General features: G+C 35.4%; 1 protein-coding gene across 2 annotated transcripts in view; it reads right to left on the bottom strand.

Annotated features, from left to right (window-relative positions):
• The window catches only part of TBC1D32 (TBC1 domain family member 32), an 84,271-nt gene that overhangs the window by 31,595 nt on the left and 30,376 nt on the right, over positions 1 to 22,300 (bottom strand). For both annotated transcript variants that reach the window (XM_056344175.1, XM_056344174.1), the window contains exons 22-26: positions 21,758 to 21,874; positions 18,301 to 18,389; positions 6,078 to 6,200; positions 4,717 to 4,825; positions 3,782 to 3,875 (exon numbers count right to left, since the gene is read on the bottom strand). In XM_056344175.1, coding sequence (XP_056200150.1) covers positions 3,782 to 3,875; positions 4,717 to 4,825; positions 6,078 to 6,200; positions 18,301 to 18,389; positions 21,758 to 21,874 — 532 coding nt within the window. The remainder of the gene's footprint in view (positions 1 to 3,781; positions 3,876 to 4,716; positions 4,826 to 6,077; positions 6,201 to 18,300; positions 18,390 to 21,757; positions 21,875 to 22,300) is intronic.

The raw sequence follows: 22,300 nt of genomic DNA, 5'->3' as shown, positions 1-22,300 counted from the left end.
GCTAGTATGAAATGTTTTCTCATCAACTTGGGGGGAAACATAAAGGCATTATCTGTGATAAGGTAAAAACATATGCATTCACTCCAGCTGTGTGCAATCCCTTTGCTATGAGACCATGCAGTTCCCATCATTGCAAAAGGATCATAGTCTACACTGCTACTAACTATCCACTAATGTGATAAAGGTTCTTTACACCTTGCAAGCTCTTCTTTGTTCTGTTTCTACATTTTGGACACTATAGAAATGAATTCTGTCACAAAAGTTGACTTGATTAAAGATTCAACAACTGTTTTAATCAGTTTATTTATGGCTATTTAGAATATTTGCTGTTACTTTTACTTCTTCATAGTATTTTTTTTTCATCAAAACTTAATTGTTTCCACAAACAAAATATTATTTTCAAATTGTCTTATTCCTTTAAGATGATTAGAATCTTTTCAACAGAATTACAATATTGCATATAATTTATTGTAAGCTGATCTAAAGACCTTAATGATTTATAATCAGTAAATTGTCTCCCTGACATTGTAATTTATTATACAAGACACAGTATTTCCAAAGAAGCTTATTATAGTAACTTATTTATCATTAATAATTATTTCAAATTATTTAACCTGAAATCCTTTGTTACCCTCAATATCTTTCCAAATAACAAGCACTGATGCTTAGAACAGTTCATGTGAGTATGAAAATTTAATGTGAAGGATTTACTCTTAAAGTATTATTAGTAAGATTTCTAGTTCTTTCGCTGCCCTTTTCTACTATTTATATAACAGATGAAGACTGGGGAAAATCTTAGAACTGCAGAGCAACACTCGTCTACAAGTTAAGTGGTTATTTTACTTCCTAAAGGATTGTATTAATTCAGTTTGGCGGACAAGGATCAGAGACTACAAGCTGAGATTTAATCAGTCAATTTACCAAACAGGGCCCAGGGTGAAACTGATTCCCCTGAAGGAAACAAAACTACTAAAAAAGAAATTCCCCCAATAATTTCAAGAACAAAGGATTTCAAGATCATGGCCCACCCATCTATGCTGTGTCCTTTGGGCTTCTTGATTTGACCCCTACTTTCTTTGCAGTTTGTCTCTAACATTCTTCCTCTCCTACAGGTTTTACAAAATTAAATCTTCATTTTATGATTGTTGAAATGCACACAATGCTAGTGTGTAGCAGCGTCAACGCATCCATAATTGCACTGTTTAAATGTGTAACCTTTCACAATGTTACCTTATAACAATAGGATAAGGAAATAAAGATTGTAGTATTACAGTCTTTTCTGAAACTTTGCTAAAGACCATGGACTTTTCTGCCTAAGGTTCCCCTGGGAAGGTAGTATTTAATAAAAAAGGAACTTAAGCAACTTCAAATACATATCAACTAGAACTAATGCAGATACATGTTTTGCCATCAAAACAGGGACAGGCAAGCAATCTGCTGAGAATAAGAACTTGTTTTTATTTAACCAGTGGATTTTTTCCCATCCAGTCAAGGAAGATACAAGACAGCTCAGAGAATGCACAGGAATGTTCAAACTCAGAAAAACAGAAACAAGCTTACAATCCATGCAACAAGATACTAAAGCATAACCATGCACTTAATACATCTATCATATACTGTAACTGCTATACTGTGGCAACTTCAGCATCTTATTTTCTTCCAGCTAAACTATTTGCTTTTCTTAACAGCTTGTCATTAAACATGGATATCACTTCTACCAGCAGGTCATCACAGTACAAAAGTGAACCTTGGGGTTTTTTTGAATGAATACTGCTTCCAAAAAACTCACGATACCAAATAAATGCCAGCTCACTTTCACAAGTTAGCAGGCAACTGTAACTTGCCCAACAGTATTACCACGTAGCTGGAACTACAACTACAACACAGTCCTGGGCTATGCATACTGCTTGTTACTGAGGGTGGGCTTTCACACTGTTGCTAGAGGTTTTCTAACTACATGCCAATGCCAAAACAGAGAAGTCCTGCTCTTCTCTTTTCTTGTATGTCACTAAACAGGTTCACTAGTTATCCTACACTAATTACTTGCCTTTTTTTTTCCTGAAAGAAATACAAGAAGGTACTTCTAGAGGTACTCCACCCAAGGACTCACCACCTTCAGCTAACAAAGATCATCTTCTGCCTTATATAAATGTAACTCACAGACTTTTCTCATAATCACATTTTTAATCTCTCTTGTGAAACAGCAATTCTGTCACTGCCTATCACTACCATACTGTCATGCTGAAGGATACAGTTCAGATATTCCCCATCTTCTACTCATGCTCTTGATTTCTTATTTTCCAAGCACTGGAAATAGCAATTTTTTAATTTCTTTCTTTTCAATTTTGATCTATTTATTCTGATACTGTCTTTCAAAATAACTTCACATCCTGAAAGCTTCAGTCTGGCAAATCAGATATTCACAGTTCAGCGGAAGAATCCTTTTTTGTTTGTTTGTTTTTTTAAAATGAAAACTGAAATAGAACACTTCAAATGTTGGGGTTTTTTTTCCTTTTTTTCCAAACAGCAAACACAAAATGTATTGCTTAACTATGGAACTAGATGTTCTGTTCATTTTTCAGTGGTACAGTCTTCAGCTACCTTTAATATCAAAAACACCATTACAAATTAATGTATCTCAGTAGTTCATCAAACACATTTGCAAACCTTTGAAATTTCATTTTTGGAAATTCACTGTTAGTCGTAAAGTTTTACTCAACCTTTCCTAGCTGGTTCCCATCCATGAAAGTGGCAACTACAATCTCTATTCCATTATCCCGCTGATTAATGATGAGCAACAGAATTGCTCTGAACATGAAAACAGAGAGGTTCTGTGGGATACAATAAAATATGCTTTTCCAATCCAAGAGCTATACTACCTGCCTCCTTGAAGATATATTTAAAACTTTACAGTGATTTGGTTGTTGTCTTACGAAAATTGTCTTGAGAAGCCTGGAACAGTATTACTAAAGTTTAGATGCAGAAAACTCCCTTCTTTTATAACTACATGGCCTTTCCTCTTGTCAGAGAAAGGAATCACCATTTATTTTTTCTAGATTTTTATAAACAGACTATTTTGTATTCTACAGTTAATGTGGAATTTTTATCACTTCTGAAAATCTGTATCTGCTAAGGAAATTCACAAGTAATTTCTCGTAAGTGCATCTCAAGGATACAGTAAACATGAACAAACACAAAGAATGATTTATTTACTATAAACCATTCAGATTCTTTTGCATTGTCTATGCAAATTAAAACCTTAAAATAGTTTCTCTGTATGAATTAAACTTCTGTGCCTAGACAGTTCTTCAAAGGATTCTTCGGTCCACCCACATTCCAAATTGATGTTCAATGTAGAAACCAACTATCCTAAACGCTGTCTATTTCACACATCGTCAAGCTTTGTAAACACAGGGATCTGAATCACAAAAACAGTGTAGAAAAAATTTGTAGCTTAGCCATACTGTCTTGCTTCAGTTACTAGAAATATGATATAAATGTCTCATGAGTCACCCACCTGAGACGAGCCAAAAGGTTAATCTTGAAGTTTGCATAAGAATTAGATTACTAAACAGAGCTTTGCAGATTGACAGTTTCACAAAGCCAGACAAGCAAAACCAAACCAACTTATTTAGCTACAAATTCAGCCGACAATAAACAACCCTTAAGCATTTATGGGATTATAATCTGAGGGATGGGGTGGGGCAGGGAGGAAGGAAAAATTTAATAAATCTAGAGATGCTTGTTTGACATCTACACTGCTTGCAGGCTTTTGATGTACCTTGTCTGTATTCAGCTTTCCTTGAAACTTCTGCAAGATAGCACTTTGGCAATGGGAAGGATGAAAACATTGGCCAAGGATATGGATCACTGCCCTAAAAACAGAACCAGAAAGAAATTAATTTAGGAGAAGAATTAATAGCATTTGCTCAATCAACACAAGGTAAAGTTCCCTGAATTATTGACTATGCACCAAAATTATGCTTAATACTACAATTTGCAATGAGCTATTCCATAAATAAAAGAAAAAGAAAAAAAAAAGTTGAAGGGATACAAAATTCAAAAAGCATTTGAGCCAGAATTTTGTCTGGTATCTACCACTGACAGTTTTGATTTTACAGTTCTTCTTTTCAACCAAAAAGGAAATAGCAATTTTTATAAAAATAAAATAAAAAAACCATAAAACTGTATTTCCAATTGTATACACTGATCTAGCTGTCTTTGCAGTGCTGACAGCAATTTGCATTTCATCTTTATAAGACTGACAGCCTGTGAGAAGCAGAACATTTAAAGCAGCTGCTCAAGAAACACTATATTAGACACCGCAGATGAAAACCCAAGCATGGAAAAAATATCAAATAAAAGGAAGATATAACACATGGAAAAATAATAAAGAAAACACAGAAATAAAAAAGGGAAAAAAACCACAAAGTGCATTCACTTTTATACTAGGAAAAGTAACATTCAAATGGAGCAATACAAACATTTCATCTGAATGAGCGATGTCCTTGGCACATGCCCAATCCCCAGAAAGTGGGAACAACGTATTTCTTCAGTGTATCGCTTTTAAAAAATTTTAGCCCTTTATAAAGCTAAAGGTGGACTGGTATTTTTTAATGTTAAATAATTTTCCGCATGCTGAATTATCAGCAAAAATGTTCAATTAATGAAGGCAGGAGTTATGGAAAGAGAAACTGTTAAACTTTAGATTCTAACCTTATCTAGTTCTCTCAAAGGCAAAATCCTTTCCTGTGGTCCTCCAATCACATTTATCCTTACAAGAACATGGTTTCTCTCCACTGATAGACCATCAATTATAAAATCTCTGGGGGAAAAAAAAACATGTAAAACCGCAAAAACAAAAAATCAGAACCACTTTGATTTACCAGCTGTTCAATTCAAAAAACATTAATGAGCAAGAAGATCTTGAGAGACATACTGGAGTTAAAACACGACCTGGAAAACACATAGGCATAAAGAAATAAACAGAAACATTAAGTATTTTGAGATGTTGGCAAGCATTAGCCTAGCTCTGTACCTCCCTACCTACTGCTGAATGGAAACATCTGAGCAGTTATTGGTCACAAAAGAGTAGAAAACTGCACAAGCTTTTTTTATGCCCACATGCTCAGTAATTAGGGCAGAGACAGTTTATGGACCATCAAAATTTGTGCCTTATTTGGCCTACTAGCAAATTTTGGCTGTCAAAAACAGTTATTCTTAACTTAACACACAGCTAACCTGCTGTCTGAAGGCACTGTGTAGCCCAAGGTACAACATTTTTTTAAAAGGACTAAAAATCAGGTTTTATACACCAAGTTTCTTCCAACCTTTTCCTTAGTAAGGGAATAGTAGGTCTCATCCTGAAATGGTAAATAACAATCACCTATATCTGCTGAGACTTCACCCGTACTGGTTGATTTAAACTCAGTACTGGTCCCATACAGCAAACAGTAAAAGGAAAGTTCTTAAAACTCAGCATGCCAAGGGAAAGGACAAAATATCTGTGACTAAATGACTGTCCACTTCTGTCCCAAAAATACACTTTTCCTTTTGAAAAGATACATTGTACAATTTTATATAGAAGTTAGCAATGGAAAGTCACAGAAGCGGGAGTCTCGACTATGGTATAAATAAATATTAAAAAAAAAAAAAAAAACAAAGTACTGATGATGCCTTTAATTCATAAGCATTAAAACAATACCCTAATTTTATATTATGTACATAACATAAAAGAATAATGTAAAATTAAAAGCCGCATTTACATCTACAAATTTTGCACTCTTTTTTAAAAAAAAAAAAACAAAACTTAATTTTAATTCAAATAAAAATGAGGAAAATATTTGCTGCTTTATTTCTTACACTTTTGAGGTGGACATGGGAGAATGAACAAAACTGTTGTATCTTTTCATAACTTAAGATTGATGACAAACCTGCACATAAACAAACTTAAGCACATTAGAAGCCAACTTCAGTGAGAGCAGATGTATTGTTTAAAGCCACTAAGGTATTCATGCATTTGTTGTCAGGAAAAAAGTCTGATAGTTAAAATAACATTTACATCAGTCACTTCTTACCCTGGTCCTTCTGAAGTTTCTGTGACATTTTCCTCCTGAGCAGTTAGTAAAACTTGTGACACTTTATACTGAGATTCCAAGAGTAATAGGGTATTGAGCTCACAGCACAGCACATTTAACAGCCTGCAGGATACATTGAAATGATAGCACATCACTCAGGAATCCAGTAATGCACAGTAAGGCAAAGGTGAACGTGTTTATGAGATGTCAAAAAAAAAAAAAAAAAAAAGAAAAAAAGAAAAAAAGAAAAAAAGGCAACCCAAAAACCTTGAAGTATCTGGAAATACCCAGACAGAACTGGGTCAGGAACACTCTTTTATATCCCTTTTAGCCACTCAAGTGGCACAGCCTTGAGCAAACAGGGAATAGTTCCCAGCAGATTTTCATGTGCACTGAACAACCAGAGAAAATATTCACTGGTCAGCTCAGTCTGCTTTTGAGCTTATATCACACAATAACAAAAGTGACACAGACTTAATCAGACATTCCATGTGAAATGTGAATAAATTATACAATAATAGGCTGGTAAGGCAACTCAGAATCAGGTTGGCTGAAGAATGGAAAGGGAAGGAGATAAAAATACATCTTTCCTTTAGAAAACAGCCTTTTAAACACTTTTGTATAATCAAATTTAACACAGTTCAAAAGCAATAGATTTACCTTGTAATAAAAACAACAAATCTTCCATGTTTTCCCTTTATTTCAGAAAAACACAAAACAATGGTAAATTAAATTAATAATCACAAGAGAACATAACAGCGCATTATATACAATTTTCTTTCATAACTTCAGGGCAAATTAACAGTGAAAGTACTCCAATATATTTCACGTAAATTTGATGTAGGGCAATCCAAATCATATTACTTCCTTTTTTCTTTCCTTTTTTTTTTTTTTAATCTATTCATTCTAACACAGCAACAATTTCATTTAAGGCTTCCTGTTCATGGAAAATAATATGACTAAACATTCTTGTTGTTATTTTTCTTTTCTGTTTTATCACAGTAATAAAACACAATATAAATAAACTCTGATCAGCATTATATTTTGCATTCACATAAGACTTGATATCAGCTAAAGAATACGTATTGTCTGAAATTTGTAGTCCGTTAGTCAATGCCTATTTTCTTCCATGGAATTCCCAATATGCTTCTACTGACAATAGCAAAAGTTCACAAGCTATTCTCTGCATAATTTAACACCTGCAAATTCACACAATTATGGCCAAGGATTAAATGGTCAAGATGATAATATGTCTTTTTTTTTTTTCTTGTTGCTTTTTTAATATAACTTGTTCTGTTCGGTTTCAGTCCTCTTCAAGTTTTATTTAATTTTACATTAACTATATCCTGACAGTGATTTGTTCTCAGTACTTTTCTAAATCACAGAAGAAATGCCAGTTCGAGTACAATTTTTTTTCTTATTGTATAGAAGAAAAATCCACAAAAAGAGCACTGAAACCATTATGAAGATGGACCATTTCTTCTGTTAAGTATGATGACTTTAAATGGCACAGAACCAGTTTCCAGCAGTTAAAAACCACTTGGGGGAAGACTGATGGCTGAGAACACTTATAACATCTCCACTGGCAGAGCAAAAAAAAAAATAAACCATAAGCAAATAAAATTAGGTAGAGGGATTCTGATAGGATAAATGACAAAATTTATGAGATCTAAGAGGAGCAGCCTCTGCTGTGGCATTCAAATGAAATTTTCATTTACATGGAAAAATCCATGTAAAAATGCCATCACTGAAGTACAGATATTTGGTTAAAGGTAATATTCCATTGCTTTACCTTCCAAAGTCATAAATGTAGAGACTAAAGTTTGAAACTAAAAAAAAAAAAGTGTCACATTTTCTAGCACGTATATTTGCAAACATGCTTGAATATAGCAGTGAAGGTTTTCTTTTTTATTTGTTTTTAATGGCATCTGGAATATAAGAATTGGATTAGACCACCCAGCTCAATATCCTGTCTATAAGGAGCGCATACTTATGAAAAGGTATAAAACCTTGACAGATACAATAAAATCGAAGCATATCTTTCTGAGATACATTAAGTATGATTAAGGGCTTGGGCCATCTGACATGGGGAAAGAGGCTGAGAGAGCTGGAACTGCTCAGCCTGGGGAAGGCTCTGGGGAGATCTTGTCAATGTGTATAATTACCTGACAGGAGAGTTTGGAGATGGAGCCAGATTCCTCTCAGTGATACCCAGCGAAAGAACAAGAGGCAAAGGGCATGAATTGAAACACAGGAAATTCCATTTTAACATACTGTGACAGTGGTGAAACAGTGGAACAAGTTGCCCAGAGATACGGCAGGATCACCACCTTTGGAGATACCCTAAACGAGACTTGACACAGCCCTTAGTAATGCTCTCAAATCGAACCCACTTTGAGCAGAGCAGCTGGACTACACAATCTTCAATCTCCCTTTCAATCCTGATTCTAGTGATATGGAGAAATAGTGTGAAATGGGGATAATGGACATCGATTGTGATTGTATGTGTCTGCTTAAGGAATGTGGGTATGGTGACTAGTCATGGGTGCGGTGACAACTACAGTTTTGAGGAGACGCCTGCCCCTCTTCCTCTAACAAAGGGGAGACGCCTGCCCTTCTTTCTCTAACAAAGGGGCTATCTAAAAGAGAATGAGAAAAGATGAGAGACATTCAAATGCTATCTAGAGGGAGGGAGTGCTAAGTCTCCTTGCTGGAAAAGATTGGGTGGTCACAATCACCTGAAGAAGATCGGGTGGTCACAAGGACATGAATCACCTGAAGAAGATCGGATGGTCACAAGAACATGAATCACCTACAAACCTGCAAGACCACCACATTCCAGGAAATGGACTGATAAGCTAATTAACATACGAAGCGGGGTTTAGGTAACAAATATGTATAGGCGTTAATTGAATATTCATTTGTTCATTGTATAAATGTGAGATGGTTCCTCACTTCGGGTATGCACGCTTGTGGAGGAGCGATCCCCCGTGCATCTGCGCGCAATAAACATACCTACTTTATAACTTTCGAGTTATAGAGTCTAATTCCGCACGTCACTATAATTCTGTGAAAACTACTAATACGATTTACCATATTCCCAGGAACAAACTGCAACACAGATAAAACAAAAGGTTATCTGAAGGCAGTCTTTTATAAAACAGTAGTTTTAAAGAAATTCAGAAAAATCAAAATACGTATCATATTTGTGAAAATATGGTAGCAGTAAGTAGCTTGGTTTCTGAATTCTGCATTCCCTGTCCTATGTCACTCCTGTCTTTCTTAGAGGGTGCTCTCTGGATTCTCCCCCTTCAATTACAATTACACAACTAGTACTTTATTGTAAAAATCTCTAGTCTGAAAGAAGGCATGGTAACTAGTACTTGTGTACCGATGTAAACCAACTATCTCTTTGGTTTTGGTAGGTGGAATCATAATGACTTCTTTAATTATGGCAGAATAGAAGGTCCTTCATGGGAATAAACCAGCTAGTAAAAAAATTCTAGCTGAAAAAAACCCCAAACAAACCCAACACCTTGTTATTTTTTATGTTGCCTTTCTAATTTTTTTAATTGAAAATAATGTAATTAAACCACCTATTAATTTCTCTGAGTTGCTACCCATTATGATGATAGCTTAGTATCATATTTCTTAATATTTTTTATATTAGTGTCTTTTAAGACTACAAAATAATATGATGTTCCCTGTACTCCCATTTTCTAAGTTGCCTTTTTTTTTTTTTTTCTTTCCCAGCTTCAAATCACAGCTCTTTCAAACACCACTTTCGTTATGGTAAACCCAGGTCTAGCCTTCTGCAGTTCCCACTACACTCCCATAGACTATTCTTCCTTACTTTCATAACATGTTCTTTCCGAAGCCAATCTGACACTCTGCCTGTACCTCAGGGATGCCTGCAAATGCTCAGCTGGCAGTGAAAGCTGAAATAGTCTGTGATGGGCTGGCATCAGCCATCAACTGAGCACCCACCCAGTAGCTTGCTCACTCCCCACCTCCCACAAGCAGACCAACACCCAGCCAGCCTCCGAGCAATTGCCACCTGAAAGACCCCCCACCCTCCACAGTTTTTATTGCCGAGTGCAATGTTAGATGTTACGTGGCATGGAAGATCGCTCTGGTCAATTCAGGTCAGTTGTCCCAGCCGAGTTCATTCCCAAGCTCTTGCACACCCCGAGGCTACTTGCTGCAGAGGAAAAAAACAGAGCCCTGCTGCTGAGCAGTGCTCACGGTGTCAGCCAAAACACCGGTGTGTTATCAATACTGGTTTAGTCACAAATCCAAAACACAGCACTATGTGGGCTTGTACGAAGAAAATCAACACCATCCCAACCAGTACACATTCCCAGCAAAAAAAGATAAAATTTCATGCTAGAAGCAGAAGTCCATCCACCATAGGGAAAAAAGAAACCGCCACATCTAAAGTAAACTATACTGCAATCTCCATAATATACGTGTGCAGGCAGTGTGCAATGGCTAACCAAACCTGAAATGCTTGTCTGTGCTGTCTATAAGGTGTTCCAGTGATGTGACCCCAAAATGGAGGGTTATACTAGTCTTTAGTAAAAGGTTTTCTTTTGGCTTACAGTTACTGCCTTCTATAGATACAGGCCAGTGCAATACAGCGTGACATCTGTAAAGAGCTCAGCTATGGGACAATGTAAGGTCTTTGTTTTTCTCCCAGGAATCAATACTAAAAACATAAGTGGAAAAAATCCAAGAAGTGGAACCACTTTGCAGTAGCAGGACATCCTTCTTGCTAAATGAATATGGATACCAACAGAGAAACCCAGAGCAAAATTTTCATTAAATAATTCCAGTGTTATCATCATCATGGAGAACAGACTCAAAACATTTAATGTCAGAGCCTACACTACCAATTTGAATTATTCTTTATTATGCTTTGAGTATGACCTGAGTTCCAATGAGAACACTGATCCAAACAGCAAGTGGCAATTACTATCAAGCATGCCTGACCAGTAGACAAATGCAAACGGCTAGCAAAAAAAACCAAACCCAAAACAACCACAAAGCCAAAAGCTACCTAGTCAGCATTACAGAAAAAAGGGCACTTGGAAGCTTCAGCCACCAAAAGCTTTGCATGCTGCCTTTGCAGGCTGAACAAAGCGCATAAGTAATGAGCAGAGAGAACGTGCCTTTGCATGTGGTCTTCTAAAGCGTCAACGCTTTTAATTGTCCCACTGAAGGCAATGCTCATAGTGGTTCTGAAAAATATGAGATCTTGTGGATACAGAATATTTTTCAATACCCTGCGTTACAGCTCCAGTGCCTGAGACACTGGAAGCCACTGCCTCAGGGCAGTGATGTTTCTCCCAGTAAGAAAACTCGGGGACTGATGTACTCTGTATAGTATTTTCCACATGAAAAGATTTTCAGAAGAGTACCTACAGTACTTTATCTACCCAATGTACTTACAAATCACATGTAAGGTGATTGCTAATGGCAAGAGTTTCCCTAGCTAAACAAAAATGCTTTTCATAAGCATCGCCTGCCAGCCTAGAAGACTCAAAAGTGAGACAGATTTTAAACTGCAGGAAGTGAAGCGTTTTAATTTCCCTTAGTGAAGTGAAGAAAAATAACCACCAACAAATAAGTGATATAATCCTACCACAAAATCTGCTATTCCTGTTTTATTAATTATAAATTGTCTTACATTAATAAACTTAGCAGAATTCTATTAACATACAAGTTAACAAAAAACTGAATTAACTCTGTAACTACACAATGCGGAAGCATGCCAGCATAATCCTGTTACAAATCCCCACCACTATTAATACAGACTCTGTCCTCTTTTACCTTTGGATTGATAAACAGGGGTCAAAGATTCACAGGACATGTGCCCTCTCCAGTGATCACTACTGCAGAAGTCTTTTCCCTCACACACATCCAGCATGCACACTTGGAAGGAAGAGATTCACTTCCAGAGAACTGTGTATCACTTACTAAAAAGATAACACAATTAATAACCCAATTTCTATTATTAACTCAATCAATTCTCCTTATTTAATTGGAAAAAGTTTGGTAGAAAATAATTGGAGGACTATATAGCCTTTCATGCCTCCAAAATAAGATAATTCAAATCTGCCAGAGTCAGAGGAAGAAGGAAATACTGTTAGGCTTAATTCCTCCCTCTCTCACCATACTCCTCCCTTCCTTCGAGAGGAGGAACTCTATCAACATGGCTTTCTTCCATTCACGAAGAGACAAAAGGATGCTGAATGCCACAGGATGTGGCATGAGAAAGGTTTCTTCAGTACATCGAGCCAACAGTACCATAAATGCTGTTGCAAGAGTGAATGTACCAGCCAGTCACTCAAATGTTAGCAATCAACAAGATTCATCAGTGACATTAGACAGTGTTCATGGGTTATGCCAGTATATTTAGAATAAAGATGTGTGAAAAGCAAGAGATACAGCCTTGTTTCTGGCTCTGCAAGTGAAGTAGAAAGAAAACATGAAACTAGCAAAAAAGTGCCATGTTTTCTAAAGGGGAAACTGGATTTGTTTATCTTGCTCCAATGTATAATGAATGAGACTTTAAAGAATTATATAAGAATATTTTCAAAAAGCTGCTATTCATAATGCTTTTTAATAAAGAAAGAGAGAGGATAAATCTAAACATCATGTTGACCTGAGGAAAATGAATGCTCAGCATTTGTATCTTCTACCTTTAGAAAACAAGGCAATTAATGCTCCTCCCATTGTGTTGCAATTATTAGAAATCACACATTCTCTTAATTAACAATACATATAATGTAAGTACAATTAAGGGAACAAATTACTTCATGTGCTGAAGCTACCTCATTATTAAAATGCAATTATATATAAGAGGGTGTGTTTACAATGCAGATGAAAACATAACGGAAAAGAATGCAGGGTGTTTATTATCTGTATTTCCTCAACCCACAAAGCTACCTCTTGCCTATTACAAGCTTGTTCATCTCCCAGCTCCTGTAGCATTTAATTAATTCACTTGAATTTCACTGGAGTGTACTTGATGAAATTTTGACAAATACATACTGCTTTCAGGCAAATTTCAAAACGCCAATTGCTTTTCATGTCAGTAAACCACTGAAATTCTCTTTCCTAAAACTTTCTCGTAATAGTTTTGTTGGCCAACAGAAATAAATACAATGCAATTTTTATCATCTTCTGCACCATTCAGCAAGCTAGAAGATCAGTATTATAAGAAAAATATATTCACCATGATATTTTATATGACCAAAAAAAAGTGACTTAACAATGTGTATTGGGTCTGGCTGAGCCCCACGGCAGCCCTCACAGTGCTGTACTTTTTATTGGCAGCTGGAAAGGTGGTGATAACACACCAGGGTCTTGGCTCCTGCTGAGCAGAGCTCACAGCATCACGGCTGTCTGTAAACCCTTCCCCATCCCAGGAGGCTGGGAGTGGGCAAGATCTTGGGAGGAGACACAGCCAGGACAGCTGACTCGAAGTGACCAGTGGGATGTTCTATACTATATGACGTCTGCTCTGATATGCAAGCTAAAAGAAAGGAGGAGGAAGGGGGGGACAGTCGATTTACGACATTTGTCTTTGGAAGCAACTGCTATGCGTACTGAAGCCCTGCCTCCCGGGAAGTAGATGAATACTGCCTGCTGATGGGAAGTAGAGAATAACATCTTTTCCTTCACTTCCGCACACAGTACTTTTGCTGTTGCCTCATTAAACTGCCTTTATCTTGACTCACAATTTTTTTTTTCCATCTTATTTTCTCCCCACCTGTTCTGCTGAAGAGGCGAGTGACAGAGCATCTTGGTGGGCACAGGGCACCCAGTCCAGGTCAAGCCACCCAGCCCAGGTCAAGCCACCACACAATGTCAGAATTTTTATTATACAAATCTGAAAATAACTAGCCAATATTCTTTTTCTATCTGCAGAAAGCTCCACACAATCCTGGGGCTGATATTGATGAGCATGTAACTCATTAATATTTACTATCTTCTATAATTCCACAGAAACATAAATGCATTTAGATGATTCACACAAGCACTGTAACAAATACTTCTTTTCAGTCTTACCTTACAGAGGCCTAAAATAAATCTATTTTTCATTGCAGTTCAAATTATGATTCTACAAAATAGGTTGTCTTCAGATATCTCTAATGCTAAGCAAGCACGTTGTGTCTTTAAAATTAAACAGTCCCAATTTGCGTATCTGAAGGAAAAGGATTTATTCTCAGAGTTATTCAGGCATTTTCCTGCAGAAAGCCAAACTCTTGAACAGAGTGCTGTCTTTGTTGCTTGATGACCACTAGCATGAGGCATTTAAGTGAACAAGTGCCATATTATTAGAGAGCGATTAAAAAAAAATAATAATTCCAGGACCAGTGTATGTTACAAAAGTACTCTGTTAAATGAGGGGAATTTTTGCAAAGCTGCCTGTAGTCCAACTCTGATCCCCTCCCACTGTCCACAGTCTACTCTTCCCAGTAATGCTGTTTCTCCTAATTGTTATGCATGCCAACACTGACAAAGTCTCTTTAATTAATTTTGGAGTATTGATACTTTTTAGGGATGGGAGTTTGGTTATCAAAAGTACAAAACTGGTACTTTGCCACACTAATTGACCTAACAACACAGTGCCACTAACATTCACAGAAAACTCAGTTTCTGAACACAGGGAATGTAACATGTAAATGCCTGAATAATGTTTTAGGCAGAGGCTTTGAAAATATATATTGCTCATCTATTTTCTTGCAGGCTGTAAAAGCTCAACTCATAGATGTATTCACTGTACTGAAATACTAGATGAGCTGCCTTGATACCATATAATTCATCAATCTGAAAGAAAAAGTATGTTACTCCTGTTTACTTAATTTCTTTTGTAATGTAAGTTACAGAGACTCAAAGAGCTTAACTCCAACTTCTTGCCTAGAGTTTTCCTTTAATAATTAATAATATTTTTTAAAAAATAGTTTAAAAGGATCTTCAAGTGAATAAATCTTGTCCTAGAATTGTGCAATAGCTGCAATTAAAGAAATACCAGATCAGTGTTTGTGAAACTACTGAAGAATCCTAGGCCAAGATACCTCAAGGTTAAGAATGATAAAAATATATACTCACATTAGGCTATAGAGTGTGTGGAACCAAGTATTTTACCTTGATCACACAGGACCCAATCTATATGAATGCACTCTAGGGAGCATTCTTTACAGACAGATACTGGCTATGCAAAACCCTATCTAGCTTCCCTACATTCTCCCTTCAATTTCTACTGCGAGCACATCACTTCTCAGAGCAGGCAAGCTTGGAAAGGAAAGCTCTTCAAAATAATAATCCAGAATTCATACTTATTCAAAATGAAAACAATCACCCACCAGAAAATTCAATATTTACATTATAAACATAAATAGATACACCTATGTGTTTTGGATTAAACAGACTGTGGAAATACCTATATATTTTAAGTTTTATATGTAGTTACACAGCTAGTAACCAAAATAATTTTAAGTCACTGAAGCACGGTATTCACATGAAGAAAACTGCAGCTCTAAATTGCAGAAGTTGTTTAAGGTTCAAGTATGTAGATTTGTAACTCATTTGAACAATAAAAGCGAGTTACGGGACCTCCAAGTATAACCTGCAAATTGAACAGAACTGAAGTTCAGCGCTCAGCTCTGGGTGGGCCACGTGTACAAGTAACGAAGTATATCGCTGTGTAGATCCGTGAACGATTACAAGAATGCAGGTATGGCTGTACTATTGGTACTAAGCCTAGAAGAAACAAACATTTCTAGACAAACGTTTCACCAAAATCATTCAGTTACAAAACCATTCAGTTTTCCAATGTCACCGTTATCACAAACATTTAAATATTTTATTTCTACATAGCGGCAAAGAAAAATGTAGATCTTTTGCCCTTTCTAACTAACTTTCTAAAATTTCAGACCTGTTAAGCATCTGAGAGCATTTGATCTAACTGCTGCTAAATTTCATCAAGGAGCAAACCAACCACACAAGGCAAGAACACAGATATTTGCAGTCAGCAGCATTTACAGAAAAGCTCATGGAACTTGGTTTCAAAACGTATTTTAAATTAACTGTACACTGCATATTCAGGTAACATAGCCTATCTTACAATATTAAACAATACAATAAGCATGATAAATTCCACAGCCATCCAGAATTCTGGTATCATTTTAATAGGGAACTTTGAAAACTATGTAATAATAAAAATTCTCTTTGTTCAGGGAGTTGACTTAGTCATATTAAAAGGGTCATGTGTCAATTCTCTATTATTTACAAAAAACATTTGTACAGCAAGCCCAACATGCTTTTGAAAAGCCATTTAATCAGTAAGTCGAGTCTTACATTATCTGTGGTATGCACAGGTCCATATTAAAAATCCTAACATTGTATCTTTCCTTGTTTTACAGGAAAGGAAAAGAAAGGCAAGGAGGAAGGGAACAGGGCTTCTGAACAAAAAAAAAAAAAGAAAAAAAAAAAAAGAAAAAAGGCTTAATCTGTTAAAAATGAAGGTACCTATGAGGTCCTAGATATCACTGAGATTCCAAAGTCCATGCAGAACATGAAGCCTCTATTGGAAATCATATTTAAATGTTTTTAAAAAAATCTTTCCTTTACTTGATTGCTACTAAATTATGGCAATATCTACCACTTTTATGAGTAAGTTTGTACAATGAAAATACTACTTTCCTGTAATCTGGCAGTTTGACTGGATTTTTGCTTGTTTTTTGACTTTGTCAGTGTCCAGCAGAAAATGTCAGTACCACAGTGGACTCTAAAGCTCATCTTACCTGTGTAACAATATAGCTTCTTTTACATGATTACAGATGAGCTTGTTACATTGCTCATATGCAGGCTTATGTATAGTTCTGTTGCTCCACAGGTTATAGGCCTTGTTAAAAACGTTGTAAGCATTCAACAGAACTTCAACATACGATCCATGAATTTGTGTACCAGTCTGTCTTAGAGCATGGACGTCAACCGCTTATGCAATCATATTGTATAACTCAGTTTTGTCTATACCTTACACAGATTCCTAATACCGTTGTAGGAGTAATCTGCTCTTTTACTTTATACACATAAAACACAATCTAAAAGCAAACTATTATTCTAAACTGTAAAACATCTCACTTTCCCTTATCCTGAATTAAGTCAATGGGAGTTTTGTTAAGCTTTTTAAGGAAGTCAGTATAATCCTACATGAAGAGTAGTATCTTTAAAATTTCATCTTAGGACTGCTAATTCCTAGCTAACCAGTGATTTCCTCCAAAGCAGCATTTATAACTTTTAATTTATACAACAAATTCATGTATCTCCCAACTCCGAAGTCTGCCATGTTCACCCTTATCAGGAAATTATACTGTATGTTATGGTTATTCATACATAGTATGAAATAATTTTACTGTGATATCAAAGTCCAAATACAGCTGCAGGAAGCTAATGTTGCAATACTTAATCAATTGAGCTAGATCTTGCTCAAGCAAGGTTATCAAAGTTTTCCATATTATTGTAAAGTACAATCCAGTAGATCTTTTATTTCAATTGCACAAAATATGTTAGTAATAAAAATGTGAATTCAAGGATTTACATATCCAACTTTGGAAAACAGAAAAAAATGCAGGAACTAATTACTATGTAAAAATATTATAAAGCACTTCATATTACAAAACATGAGGTTGATAGTGTGAGCATATATGAAGTGTTCCTTCAGGTTCTAGAAATATTTGGGATCAAATGGTACTCTCATTCTCAAAGTAAGTTTTGTTGAAATTGGTGATACTTAAAACAACACTTTAAAAAGTAATTTTAAGTACAGGGAGACTAAATAAATGAACTCTGGTATAAACATGCTAAAAAAATACTTTATTTTAGTATTTTGATACGATTTTTGTTTTATGCACTACAATGGATATGTCACATGTTCATTGCAATCAACTGAACAAAATAACAACATGCAATTTCTATTACTGCTTATTGTATTATCCATATATCCATTTACAGGTAATAACATTAGTTTCACTGCTATTCTCATTGTGTAGGTCATTTTTCATTTAATCATCTTATGTTAAAAAAAGGGGGGGATTACACCTTCATGCACAATAAAAACCAAACAATGTTATCTCATCAGAAGCAACACATCCAAGCATGTTATATCCTATTTAGTTAATGTGACCAGAGAATAAAAAACTGAGCATCTTACCTCAGACCAAAGATATGTGATTGTTCATAATTGAATAAGGAATGAATTTTAGCTTCTGAATTCAAAATTACAAGCCTGTCAATGATATCCTGCCAAAGGAAGACAAATGTAAAAATCTCATGTATTATTTTATTTTTAATGCATATAATAGTTTCAAAGGGATGTTTACTACAAAATGAAACCTATTATTAAAAGACACATTGAAATTTTTTCTGTAAGGATAAGTGCTTTCCACCATAAAAGTTAATGGCAAAAAAAAAAAAAAACATACAGAAGGTTAGGGGGGAAAAAAATCCAGTTAAAAAAACCTAAACGTACAAAATGATCCTGGCATACCAAGTATCCTAGTTCTTATTTAGCAATAAACCACACAAAAATGTTACACTGTTTTGTGTGTTTGAAATAAGTAGACATCTATTTTAATGAAAAGAACAGCAAATCTTTTTGTATAATGCCCTTTCTCACAACAGTTAGTATACATGCTTCAAAACATGGCCATTTATTCTCAGCATAGCAAGGCTTGGCTTGGATGTTGAGGCTTACATCTTTCATCCTACAGCAGCTCATGTAATAGACAATGACCTGCGGCTGCTTCAACTTATTCCAGAAATCCAGCCTAGTTATATTCCCCTCTGGTTCACTGTGTACCCAAACTGCTTCAGAAGAAAAAATTTCATTAGAAGACTAAGAGATGCATAAAAACATTCACTGATGTTATCATCTCAGAGACTGCTTGCTGTGCTATGGTCAGAAGAAACAAACTACAAAATCCTTATGGGCTTCATTTAGTCTGGATTAAATCCAAACTTTTATTTTCTCCAAATTTAAGTATAGTTTTAGAGACAGTAGGGGGAGTTATTATTCAACTGGTTAGATCAATAAGTCATTTTAATGTGATATGAGAAAAAAGTTAGGATCCATACTTTCACAAAATCAGCCAAAGCTATGATCTTCAACAGAGAAAAGTAAACACCACTTCCCAGTAGTAGAAAAAATAGAATTTTTCAAAGTAAAGTGTTTTCATAAAAGGTATTCTTATTAAAAATACAGTGAAAACACATTTTCCCTATTGGATTTTAGTGGGTGGTAGGGGAGACAGCTGTGAAGAATGCACTTTTTCCACATAGTATGTTCACAAAAAAATTCTCAATAAAACCACTCAACTCAGACCTCAAGACTGTTCATAAAATAGGTAGTGCAAGCAATTGATTTGTTTGGGGTTGAAGCCATTTAGATATTTGCACATACAGAGTTAAATGCCAAAGGGCATTTCTCTGACAACAGCCTCTTTCTCTCACCTGTACATCAGAGCTTGGAGCCTGCAAAAGAGTAGAAAGAGCAAGCACAGAGACAGGACTATTGAGAAAGCAGACCAAGTCTGATTTGGGATATTAGGAAGGAAGATAATGAGCAAGGTCTGATCAGAAAAATGTGGAGATACATCTGCAATGCTCAGATACATTGTGTGAGCAGAGTGAAATATTACAGGTAGGATGTCATCTACTTTGAATAGCTAAGAAACACCATCCAAATATAAGAGTCTCCATAATCACTGAAAAAAAAACCCTCCCAAACATTTGCCTTAACATGTCTTTCAAAGCTACAGTTCTGGAGGGTACTTTCCAAGCTAGAGTCCCGAGGTAGGTAGAAGGACCCTGATTTATCTGCTCCGTTTTCTAAAATATTTTTATAATCTAAACAGAATTTTAAAAAATCTTGCATGTATTAAGAAAAAATTTCCTAAGGGCACAAAATAAAAACCTGACTAGTCAACCATTAAAAGTAGTAAAAAGTCTGACTGATAATCTGTTCAGTCAATGTCACAACTAGTTAGCCAAAAATACTAAGGAGGAAAAAAATGTTCAAATCCTGCATATTAAGAAATAAAGGGCATACAAACATGATTAAGTTCTGTGCACTATCAAATATAGTTCAGCATAAATATTACAAGTCTGATCCTGTGGCAATGTGACATGATTCAGAAATGTAGAAAAAACAAAGCATACAAAGCAATTAGGTCTTCTAGTTGCAGTGAAATTGCTTTTACTTTGCTTTCTAACCATACTTACATTTGGCCAAAACTTTTACCTTTAGCTTTCTGCAGTCACTGCCCAAAAACAAGGTTATAACCAATCCGTATGTCTGCTTAATCCCAGGCGTTTTCTGACTACTCAAACTTAGTCATCATATGTTAAACTGACATTAAACAAACTGACCAATTCCCTTCTTTTAACTACATAACCTTGGATGTCTCACTTAGGCTTACAAACCCCCCTGTTGCACAGTAGTTAAGAGAGACAAATCCCATCCAAAACATCTGTAACTCCTCAGGGAACTTTGAACAACTGTATCAGTATTGCTATTTCTGGAAACGTAGAGAAATCCATCAGAAGACTGAAGTGCCTCAAAAGCCAAATAACATAGGCTTTCAAAAGTCACAAAAATCATTACTTAATATCTACCCTAATCTGAAAGCTCTCAAATATGTATCACCTTCAACATACATTTATCTCCCCTGCTCCCAGTGCCTCAGAAAACTTGACTGAACAGAACTATCCACCAGTGGACATACCAACTTTGACCGAATTGGAAAAAATGGAATTTATCACCCCACTTCCTCCTGAAATCATCAAAACAGTATTACAAAAAAGAACTACAAAATATCCCTTCCAAACGTAACATACATTATTATGATATACTCTGTCTAAACAACTGAACTGTCACCAATACAGAGTTTGCGCTAAATAAAAACTTTAATACAACAGGAATTCAATAGATAACTCAATAGATTAAAAAATCTCATTTTAACTGCCACCTAAGGTCACAGATGAAATTTGCCTGTGCTTTGTAGATGAGAAAAAAACCTTATGGATTGCAGTTGGATGAACTAGCACAAACCAATACTAAATACAGAAATAGAGATACTGATTTTCTTAGAATTGAAATATGCCTAAATGAGTAGCTTCACAAATAGTGATTTTTTCTGTGTGTGAATCATGTATGTTATTAAGAAAGCTTGACTGTTTTTTCTGGTTTTGTTTTTTTTTTTTAATTTTTGCTTAAATCCACAGACAGTGGGATAAAGCAGTATTATATGAAATGCAAGTATAGATATTCCAGCAATTTCCTGTATGTAACTGCATGCACATACAGAGGTGTTTATGTATACCACTTTTTTTTCTATGGAAAAACACAGTTCTAACACAAGCCAGGAATGATGATCTTAATATTAGGCATCAAATTTTATATTATCTTTAGGATTTAAAAATTAAAATTTAGGTTAACATGAAGTGATATGTGCATATACTGCCCTCATGCTGTATGTAATACAAAATGCAGAAAAATTCAAAATCCTTTAGGAAAAAGAAAAACTTACTCTGTTATTGCAGTAAAATTTTCTCAGAAAAAGTTTTTCACAGATGTATTTATTTTTCCTTCAGAATAAATGTGTACTTACAATAATATCTGCAGGTACTTCGCGGAGTGAATACTTTGGTTTATTTGGTATATCTCGTTCACTCAGGAGCTCAAAAACTGCAGGGTAAGTGAGCATGTTTATCAGAGACAGAAAAGACTAGAGAAAAAAAAAAGTGGGGGAAGGGGGGGGCAAAAGGGAACGAGGGAACATTGATCAGTTAAGTATAACCAAGTAAACATAAACAATTATTTGCCATTTACTTTAAGTTTGTTCTTATCCTTCTTTGTAGGCTGAACTTGACATATGTATATCTGCCCAGGATAAGACTGCAAACCCTGACAGGTGTCTGTATAATCTAAAAGGGCAGTAGTGTCTACGAAATATATATTATCTATAAAATTGTATAAAATTTTTTGAAAATTACAATATTTTCTTTAGCACGTAATTCTAAAATACAAAGACACTGCATACTCTACAACATGTCAATCTCCATGATCTTACTACAGTAATCAGACATATGAACTGATGGCCAGTATTTTAAGATTTTCAGTTGTGACCATGATTGTTATTTATTATTTTGTA

Source organism: Falco biarmicus, chromosome 6, assembly GCF_023638135.1.
Source record: "Falco biarmicus isolate bFalBia1 chromosome 6, bFalBia1.pri, whole genome shotgun sequence".
Lineage (NCBI taxonomy): Eukaryota > Metazoa > Chordata > Aves > Falconiformes > Falconidae > Falco > Falco biarmicus.
The sequence above is the reverse complement of the archived record's forward strand: the minus strand, read 5'-3'. Positions and strand labels throughout refer to the sequence as shown.